The 10,500-nt window shown below is 45.8% G+C and overlaps 1 protein-coding gene across 1 annotated transcript; it reads right to left on the reverse strand.

Moving 5' to 3' along the window:
- Positions 1-3,401: 3,401 nt before the first annotated feature.
- LOC139002237 (5-hydroxytryptamine receptor 3C-like) lies at positions 3,402-8,416 on the reverse strand. Its single transcript, XM_070403615.1, has 9 exons — positions 8,350-8,416; positions 6,911-7,077; positions 6,408-6,452; positions 5,627-5,736; positions 5,178-5,347; positions 4,683-4,843; positions 4,137-4,341; positions 3,710-3,925; positions 3,402-3,604 (listed from the first exon to the last, which is right to left on the reverse strand). Exons 1-9 carry the CDS (start codon positions 8,414-8,416, stop codon positions 3,402-3,404), a joined length of 1,344 nt encoding a protein of 447 aa, XP_070259716.1.
- Between the last annotated feature and the right edge of the window lie 2,084 nt (positions 8,417-10,500).

Below are 10,500 nucleotides of genomic sequence, written 5' to 3' on the forward strand. Positions count from 1 at the left end.
TTTCCTGCAGGAGACACGGGGGCTGTTGGAATTCTTTCCGTTTCCAGGGCTTTCGTTATTAGTGCATCAACAGCATTGATCTGAGGTGCTCTTCATGCTTTTTAGTAATAAACTGTTAGCTATGTTCCATTATCCATCATCTAGTCAATGTCACATGGATTGTTTGATTCCTTCTTTAGGGTGTTCTGATCTATACTTTCATCAAAGTAGTTTCGCTTTGTGCTTAGGTCTCTATTTCTTATTATTAAAGTTGTGTACAAATTCTCTCAAAGCCTGCTTGTACAGTGACATTACATTGAGAGTATAAGCTAGTTAAGTAACTTGTAATAAAAATATTACTTATTTAAAGTTTTTGGGCATTGTTTTATAACTTTTAAAAAAATACATTTTATTGATTTTTTTACAGAGAAGAAGGGTGAGGGATAGAGAGTTAGAAACATCGATGAGAGAGAAACATTGATCAGCTACCTCCTGCACACTCCCTACTAGGTGTGTGCCTGAAACCAAGGTACATGCCCTTGATTGGATTCAATCCCGGGACCCTTGAGTCCACAGGCTGACGCTCTATCCACTGAGCCAAACCAGTTAGAGCTTTTGCTTTATAATTTAAAAAACACCTATAAACTCATATTCTCTTATATAGTATCTAGTAAGTGAATCTATATGTAATTCTAGCAATGTTTGTTGCAACTTTTCTTTTTTTCCTTATCAATTCTGTATTAACACCAGTTCTTTTTTGAGTGAGGCAGTATGCATGGATTAGTAAAATAGATTCTGTTCGAAAGGTACTGTTCTAAATGCTTTGAGTGGATTATAAAGGCTTACCCTCACAATTCTTAAACATTAAACCATAGGAACAAAGGAACCAACGTGGACTCTCCCTCCAGTTTCTCACTTCACTCACCCAAAGACCTGGCTACCCAGATCGCTTCTATAAGTTTAGCGTCTGTTATGCTTCATCCCAACCTCCCAGTATGGCATATCTCATCCTTGTCTCACTCATTTTTATTTTACTTTTTGTCATTCATTTCTGGGCTGACACAAATGTCACTTTCTCAGAGAGGTTTTCCTGGAACATGCTGTTAATCTATGTGTCATTTTCTGTTCTATTACCCTCTTTTATTGTCTTCAGAACAATTAAAGTATATGAAATCATCTTATTTAGTCTGTGACTTTAGAAAACTAGTCCCCTCCTATCTGTCTTATTCATTGACATTTCCCCAAGTTAGTGGGTGGAATGGTGCAATCTTGTGAGTCAAGCCTCAGTCAGGAGAGGGCTGGACCCAAGCGCCGGGCAGGCTGAGGCTCCCGCTGCTGGCTCTAAAATGAGCGTGCGCCCGAGCCCAAGGTCTGTTTGATGCCTGAAGTCGTAGCGCTACCGGCCCTGCCGTGTCCTCCCCTCCTCAGGAGCAGGGATGCCTCGGCCTTCCACGCACAGTTCAGTCTCTCCATTCTTTTTTTTTTTTTAAAATATATTTTATTGATTTTTTACAGAGAGGAAGGGAGAGAGATAGAGAGTCAGAAACATCGATGAGAGAGAAACATCGATCAGCAGCCTCCTGCACACCTCCTACTGGGGATGTGCCCGCAACCCAGGTACATGCCCTTGACCGGAATCGAACCTGGGACCTTTCAGTCCGCAGGCCGACGCTCTATCCACTGAGCCAAACCAGCTTCGGCCAGTCTCTCCATTCTTATCACTGAAGGTCAAGGTGATGGTGGTGAAGTGCCCTTCTGGCCAAGATTAGAACCTCCTGCGACGCCAGAAGCAGACAAAGGTGGGAAGTCTCACCTGGAAGATGGCAATGTCACCGGGGAATTCACTGATCTGGTCCATGCTGTTTTCATCAGACAAACTGGGGATCTCCACATGTCCCTTGTGCTGCATGACTTAGAGGTACCTGTCCAGTTAGTGTGATACTCCACGCTTAAAAGAAGATACGTTTGCCTTTGCGATTGCTAATGGACGCCTCTCCACAAGTTTGTTCACTTCTGTCACCTCACACTGGCCTTCCTCATTTTGCACCTGCAACTGCCAGGAACAGTGTTTTCATCTAATCTGTGGACCAATTTGAAGCGGGGACCAATTTGCCCGGTGCCAGTTGTTGACATTGGTGCCGTCTGCCCGCTCCTCCATGATCACCCCACGTGGCCATCTGCTTTCCAATCATGACGTCACCAGGTTCCGAGCAGCCCCAGCAACCACCTCAGTTCTGCCTGGCCGAGCGCCCGGCAGTCCTAGAAACTAATAGAAGCGGCCGCAGAACCCTCTGGTTTGCTTTTCCCTCTTCCCCGCACCCGCCACTAATCTTTTTATTTATTTATTATTGTTTAATAAAGTATTACAGGTAGTAGTACATATGTCTCCTTTTTTTTTACTGGAGAGCATTATGATAATCTACTTTTTGTACCTATAGATTAGCATATTTTGAACATTTGGTATAAGTGGGATTATATAATATGTAGTTTTTTGTGACTAGATTTTCTTTTTTTTTTCATGTTTTCAAGGTTCACCCATGTTGTAGCATGTATCAATGCTTTATTTCTTTTAATGGCGGAAAAATATCCCATTACATGGATAGATAACATTTTATTTCCATTTATCAGTTAATAGATATTTGCTTTGTTTCTACTTTTTTTTATAGCTATTATGAATAATGCTGCTATGAACATTTGAGTACAATTTTTTGTATGAGCATATGTTTTTATTTCTCTTGAATTTATATGTAGGAATGGCATTGCTAGGTCATATAGTAACTCTATGTTCAACACTTGAGGAGCTGCCAAACTGTTTTCTAAAGTATCTGCACCATCCCCCATTCTTTTGGGGGGTGGTATTACTTTTTTAAAAAATATATTTTTGTTGATTTCAGAGAGGAAGGTAGAGGGAGAGAGAAATAGAAACATCAATGATGAGAGAGAATCACCGATTGGCTGCCTCCTGCATGCTCCCCACTAGGGATTGAGTCTCCAGCTTGGGGCATGTGCCTTTGACCGGAATCAAACCTGGGACCCTTCAGTCACCAGGCTGACGCTCTATCTGCTGAGTCAAACTGGCTAGGGCTGGGAGTGGTATTTCTTGGTGCTGTCTGCCCGCTCCTCCATGATCACCCCACGTGGCCATCTGCTTTCCAATCACGACGCCACCAGGTTCTGAGCAGGCCCAGCAACCACCTCAGTTCTGCCTGGCTGAGCGCCCGGCAGTCCTAGAAACTACTAGAAGCGGCCGCAGAACCCTCTGGTTTGCTTTTCCCTCCACCCCGCACCCGCCACTAATCTTTTAGTGATTCTACTAGTATTTAAGCCCAGGGAGGGCTGGAGCAGGGACTGCGTGTGCAGAAGAGCAGGGTCTGAGGTGGTCATTGAGGCTGAGGGTTCTCTGGTACATTAGATATCAGCTCCTAGGAATTCCAGAGGACGATGACTGTGATGATTGTGGAGGCCAAGAAGAGCAGGTAGAGGCGAAAGAGGAAGGTGTCCATCATGTGGCTGAACTGTACCCACAGGTCAGTTAGCTGTGTCTTTGTCATTCCTGAGTCCCCATTTAGCTCTGCTTCTCTGGGCTCCAGATTCTTCCCTACCAACCCCCTGGGCTCTGTCAGGCCTGTGGAGAGGACAGAGACTCAGCCATGAAGTGGGATGGACATATGATTAGAGAAGTGAGAGGTTGCGAAAGTTGAGAGAGTGTGGGCAGTGTGATTTCTCTTACCAGGCAGGTGGGTTGGGGTGAGTCTTGGGCCCACATTCTCCTTCCAGAGTGCAGTGGGGCAGAGTATCTTTGGGCTGGTGCAGTAGAGGAGCAGAGAGTGGAGCCACCCAGGCATGGATGGGGGCTGGGTGTTGGCCAGGTGCAGCAGGTAGGTGATAAAGATGGTCTCTAGCAAGCTGACCACCATCAGTGACAGGCACAGGGCAAAGTAGACACCTAGGGTGAGGGAGAGAGCATGCCAGAGTGAGGCAGGTCCAGAAGGACCTCTCCCTCCCTCCTCTTCTGTCTCACACAGAGAGCCTTTTCTAAGATGCTTTCTTTCTCCTTTTTGCCTTATCTGCTCAGCAGGTCTAGCCAGGTCACCTGCCTACCCTGTCTCCTTTTTTCTTCTTCTCATTACCCAATAGTTGGGGGAGGGGATGCATACTGATGAGGGGGGTGCCACTGACAGGGAGTAACTCATTCATCATGAGCAGGAAGACGTTGTAGCCCAGCAGAAGGGTTATCTTGAATGGGGCACGGTTCTCGCTTTCTGGTGGCAGGAAGAAGCTGAGGGCATCAATGACCATCAGAAAGCTACTGGGCACCAGAAGGTTTATGATATAGCGTCTGGGTCTGCGCCTGATGGCCACCTGGTGGGGAGGAGAGAGCAGGGAGCCAGGTGAAGCTAGGAGACCTAAGGATGGCTCCAGCCCCTTCCTTTATTGGTGTCCTCCTGACAACAAGGGCTACTTGTGGGGCTGAATGACGAGGAGCAGCTTACATGTGACTAACAAGACTCCCCCATGCCCACCAAAGAAAACCAAGGCCAGAGCTGACAGGTTCAGGAAAAGGGACTGCTTTGGGGGACTCAGGAGAGAAGAAAAATGAAGGTTATTGTGCCCAGGGCTTTTCTGGTCTTGGGGCAAGAAGCAAGAGATCCCATGATGGAGGTCCAGGGGATGGATATCCCTTCCTGAATCTCTGGGCTTACATAGAACATGATCTGGTCAAAGAGACTAGAGCCCATAGACATATTTGGTTTGGCCTTGTTGATGCCCAGGAGCTCCCACTGCCCTTGTGTGATGACAATGTCACGCGAGGTATCCGCTATCTCCCAGACTTCCTTTTCCATGCCCAGCAACATGTTTTCCACTGCAAGGGAGACAAACATTCATTCAACATATTTTCAGTCCCGACTTGGGCAGGGCTTAGAGAGATGAATTAGAAAACTGTTCTAGCTACCTCTTTCAGACTGCCCTATAACATCACTTCCTTGCTGCTCAATTGCCTGTTTTTGATTATGGGCTTTCTCAGGAAGTCTTGTCCCAGCCTAAGTTCCCCACCCCACCACCCACACCCTCCCCAGTTAGCAAATACTCAACTGTCCCTTTTTATGCATTAAAATGACTTTGCTTATGTGTACTTTTTTGTTGCCCCACTGGTTGATCTAATTTTACCTCAAACCAGAACCTCTACTGCCACTCACCTGTGTAGAGGAAAGAGCTAAAGGTGAATGTGCAGTTCTGCTGGTCAAAGGGGAAGTAGAAGATGTCCAGTCTACAGATGCTGGTCACCCGTATTGGTTTGCTATATACAATGTGACCATCACTAGTCACATACGCCGAGAGGCCTTCCATGGTATGATCCACATCCATGCTAGGTGGCAGGAGGGGAGGGAGGCAAATGCTCTGGGTTTCACACCAGTTTAAGTTTCTCTCTTAAGGTAGGGCTTCCCAACGTTGATCATTATGGCCACTCTGCCATCTTTTGTGCCCACCACTTTCCAATTTCTAGGGGAGAAGTTAACAAGCTGTGGTTGTGTTCCTCCCTGAAATCCATTTCTAGTGGCCCCACAGAACGGGTTTGCCCTGCACTACCCTGGTCTTCTCCTTGCAGAAGGGTTTTTCCCTCCAGCTTCCCAGCCCTGATACCCACGATTCCACAATGAAGATGTCTGGAAGCCACAGGTTCTCAGCTGTCACAGTGAGTTTATTGATATGACCACATTCTTCTGGGTCCCAACTGATGAATGGGTTATTCCAGGTCTAGAGCACAAGACACAGAGGGATGGTATGGCTGGAACCTGGAGCTAGTTATGCCAGCATTTCCTGCCCTTCCATTCCCTTAAAAATATATACATATGTATGTATATCTGCGAAATGTATGTACTCAGGATATATGATAAAGCTTCAACCATTCCAGAAAGTTATAACATAAAAAGAAATCTCCCTCCTCAACATTCCCACTCAGTCCATATCCCCAACTCAGTTGCATTATTAACAGTTTCTTGTGTATCATTCTAGAAAAAAATTAATACATATTCCAGCGTTCACTTTTATTTATACAGATAGAATCATACTATGCACGTTGTTATGCACGCTGCTTTTCTGAGCTCATTTTGAACTCTGATTAGTCTTCTTATCCTCATGATAATGCCTCCTCTTCTCTAATTAACAAAGTCTTACTGGAAGTCACTTTCCACCCAGGGAAATCTTAAGCTGGGTGTTAGATACACTTGGGCCCTGAAACTTCCGTGGGGGCTTCCAACTGTATTGTCCTTCTTCTTGTATTTTCCATCTGCCTTTGATTGGCAGCCCAGAAAACTATTTGTCATGAGCATTGGCCCCATTCTGGTTGGATGTGTCTATGTGATTTTTGCAACAAAGCCAGAAAAAAAAGGGAAGGAGAAAAAGAGAAGAAAGCAGAAGTTACATACCAAATCTAACCACAGAAATGATGTCAGCAGCTGAAGTTGTGGATCCTGAACAAACAAACAAACAAACAGACAAACAAAAAACCGTTTAGGTTGATTAATGCCACAAAATCAGGTCCTCGTCTACCTCCTCCTTTTGTTTCCTAAGTGGTCCTATGTGACAGTTCAGCTTCTCATTCACAAGTTCCAAATGAAAGGTAGGTCAGAAAAATGTAGGTTGAATGAAAAGTATAGGGGGAAAAACAGCATGGGGACTCACTGGGAATATGTTTTTTATAGACTATCCCCATAAGGCCAGGACTCAAGGACAAGTGTTCCCTGCAGAAAGGTCACTGCAGCATTCCCCTTCGTGTCTCTCCACCCCATAGGATGAACACCTAATTTGTACAACATCCATTCAGGGGACTCATTGCTCACCACTGGACTAGAGCAACGTTGGGTTAACAGGTTAAAGACCCTTTGTTCCCTATTAGCAGCCTATGGAAAAAAATGTAGTCAGCACTTACCACTTCCAGGATGGCAGACAGAGTGAAGGAGATGTTGACCTGAGTAGGGATGCTATAATTGATGACTGGACGGAAGTTCTTCTGTTTAAATACAGTTTGGAAGGCAAGAGGGTCCACCCCATGCTGATCAAAACCTGAGCAGTTGATGGTGAAAGTGTTCACCCTTCCTGCAGAGAGCAGAGACCTTGTGAGATGGGGATAGGGCTTTTGTGTTTCTTAAGTGAGAGGACTGCCCGGGCTGGGGTCTGAGAGCCTCTCTGCAGAGATAAACATGAAGATATGGGGTGAGGCATCTGAGCCCCTCTTTCTCGAAGGCCAAGCTCTTCCTGCCGGGGCTGGGAAGATAGGCTGGTTTGGTAGGCAAATGGCGGAAGCTGATGTGGTGAGCTGACCTTTCAGGGCTCAGACCTCAGACCTCTCTTCCTGAGCTTTTGCTCCTGTATAAAGTCTACCCAAATGTGTATGCAAACAGCCTCTCCTGGGAGTCTTATTCCTTCCATAGTTGCAACCTTTAGATGCACTTAAATTAAAGTTTTGGCTCTTGTTTGGCCATACTCTTTCCTCTCTAGCTCTCATAGGATTCTTCCTCATAGTCACTGACCACAATTTCCCTACCATCTTCTCAATTTTCCTTTCCCACTTACATGTTTTCCCACTTCCTTGAAAGGAAAAGTTTGGAGAGACATAAACATGAGCGTGATGTGAAATATGTGGAGACTTAAGGACGTTTTATTCAATGTGAATTTATTAACTGCCCGCTGTGTGCTGTGCTCTGTGCCCTGCTCAAACTCAGTGACTTCCTCTAAGGTCTGTGGGTGCCATTTTCATCACCATCTTGAGAAGATCTCTTTGATCATTCACCATGTGGTTGGTGAAGCTATGCAATAAACTGTGAAAGCCCTTCTGCCCACCTCACCTGCACCCCAATCCCAGATGGCTCCATGGATATTCCTGTGCCATAGCCCAGCAAGTTCTTTCCCAAGACCTTCCACTATCTTGCCAGACCAGTTAACTCATAAGGCATATATCCAAACTAAGGAGAAAGGGGGAAGCAAATGCTCTCCTCTTCCCTCCATATACCTTTTCCACAAGATCTTCCCATGTTAATAGGACCAAGCTACCCTGTTCATACCTTCTATATCTTGGTAGAAAGGAGAAGTTGGACATTATAAAGAGGTGGAATTGGACAGGTGATAAAATGGTAGGACAGACAGTTTGGTAGCTACCTATACAGGCAAATGAGAGAGGGGCTGTGTTTACCGATCAGTGAAATGCGTTTTTCATCTATCCCCAAAGGAAACCAAAACATACATACGACAAAGAAAGGAAATGTTTAACTCAATTATTTTAGATGCACTCTACTAGTTCTGGGGAATGAGAGAGTTTCTGGATTTTCCCCAGAAAATATTCCCATCTTTCCCTATTCTTGCCCATCTTACCTTGAAGCAGAAGGCTGGCAGTGAGGCAAAGGAGGAGACCCCCCCTACTGGACCACCCCCCTTCCATCCTCCTCTTCTGAACTCTTCTGTGGGGACTCACCAGGAGCCCCCAAACCCTTGAGCTTAAAGGAGCTCAGACCACACCTTGGTTCCTGGTTTTGAATACCGCTCATGACAGGTGACCACTCCCTGGTGAGAGGCTGTGGCAAGAGAGGTCACGATAGAGTGTCCTGCTTTGCCCCAGTTCAGGTATGTCTTCTGAGCTCCAGGAAGGGAAGAAGTTAGGCCAAGGTTTAGCAACCTTGTCTAATGAGTGGTTTTACATCTGAGTTCCAAGTACTTTTTAAGGAGAATGGGTGACTTGAGAGATGGGGCAGGTGAGGCCATTGATGAAGGCCTCATGAGGTCCTTCTGGAAGTTACTGTGCCTCAGAGAACGTGCATGGAACCCTGAGAGAGGGACAGTTATGCAGGGACCTGTTAGTTTCGGAAGGCAAGAACAGGTAATTATTGTGTTGATGGGTAAAGTGAAGTTAATGAAACTCTTTTTTGCATAGTAACAAAGCTCTAGAAATGCATCCTTTGTCCAATTGTGGACATTAGTGATTATTGCCAATATTGAGATAAGTAGCTTGATTGAGAAGTTAAGTTCCTTTCTTGTTATATAAACCTGACTGACAGATCTCTGTCTCCACAGTTAGCACCATAGTGTGGGTCTGCATTATGCCTTGTTCGCACTATTAGAATAGCTTATTGATCAAATGTCTTCTAGATATTTAGTCCATCCCCTTCCAGTCTAATCCTTCATTTTGCCATTCTCCTAAAACAGAACTGTCCTGCTTATCCTTCCTTATCTAAAGTTTCCAAAAGCCTACACCTCTGAGGCCACCAGGGAATGTGTGGAAATAAAAAATCATTTGATGAGCTTTTTGAAAATAACTGCACTCACACCTTCCCACACCAATAGAAGTGTGTGTGTGTGTGTGTGTGTGTGTGTGTGTGTTTAAAAGCCCTAGCCAGTTTGGCTCAGTGGATAGAGCGTTGGCCTGTGGACTAAAACACTCAAGTTCCATTCCAGCTCAGGGCATATACCTCGGTTGCAGGCTCAATCCCCAGCATGGACCGTGCAGGAGGCAGCCAATTGATGATGTTCCTTTCTCATTGATGTTTCTCTCTCTTTCCCTCTCCCTTCCTTTACTTTCTAAAAATCAATAAAAAAATTTAAAAAATAAATAAAAGCTCCCCAGATAGTTCTGATTCACACTCATTTCATTGATAATAGAAGTGTTAGTGAGGCTGTAGAGCCACAGGAACTCCTATGCACTGTGGGTGGGAGCAAAACATTTGGAAAACAATTTATCATGGTCTCTTAAAATAGAAGATGCATATATCATAAGACCCAGTGAATTCTTCTCCTGGGTATATTCTAGCACTGCACTGCTAGTCCCATGTGACTATTAAAATTTAAATGAACTGAAAAAGGGGAGGGAGACCAAGATGGCGGCGTAGGTAAGCACCGGAGACCACTGCCGCAAACAACCATTTCAAAAATACAACTAAAAGACGGAACAGACATCACCCAGAACCACAGGAAGGCTGGCTGAAGAGAGACTCTACAACTAGAAGGAAAGAGAACAGCAAATCGAGGCTCAGAGGCGGCGCAGTGTGGAAAATACAAAGGTACCGAGGTGCGCGCGCAAAGCGGGCTGGTGGCTGAGGGCGCGGTTGTCGTTTTCTGTCGGGAGTGAGTCTCAGACTCTGGGCTCCGGATCCGGGCGAGTCTCTAGGGACCCAGACTCAAACGGGAGAAGCAGGATTATCCGGCATCAGTTGGAACCTGAGGGCAGCTTTCTCTCCGAGGTTTGCAGCGGCTGCCGGGGTTCTGAGAAGCAGAGCCTCTGGGAACGGGACTGAGCATGGCCATAACTGCTCCCTCTGCCCGCCCTGTTGATCCCGCCCCGCCCAAACCCTGCGCGCAGCCATTTGGGGATCGCCTCAGGCAAAAGCTGGATTAGCGCCTCCCCAGAAGGCAGACGTTTTCCATACAGCTGATTCCTATAGCCAGTCGGCCTGGTGGTCAAAGCCCTCTAGTGTTAACTACAACAATTAAGGCTTGGCTAGAACAAGACTGTGCACAGAGACCACAAGGGGG

The sequence above is a fragment of the Myotis yumanensis genome, unplaced genomic scaffold (genome assembly GCF_028538775.1).
Source record: "Myotis yumanensis isolate MYYU_CA2020_CCGP unplaced genomic scaffold, mMyoYum1.0.hap1 SCAF_2, whole genome shotgun sequence".
NCBI lineage: Eukaryota > Metazoa > Chordata > Mammalia > Chiroptera > Vespertilionidae > Myotis > Myotis yumanensis.

What these genes read in the sequence shown, in the direction of transcription:
- LOC139002237 (XM_070403615.1), bottom strand. Translation starts at nt 8,416, where the DNA reads ATGGAAGGGGGGTGGTCCAGTAGGGGGGGTCTCCTCCTTTGCCTCACT. An exon ending in TGCCAGCCTTCTGCTTCAAG is followed by an intron (nt 7,078 to 8,349) that starts GTAAGATGGGCA and finishes TGCTCTCTGCAG; the next exon opens with GAAGGGTGAACACTTTCACC. An exon ending in CACCCCAACCCACCTGCCTG is followed by an intron (nt 3,605 to 3,709) that starts GTAAGAGAAATC and finishes TCCTCTCCACAG; the next exon opens with GCCTGACAGAGCCCAGGGGG.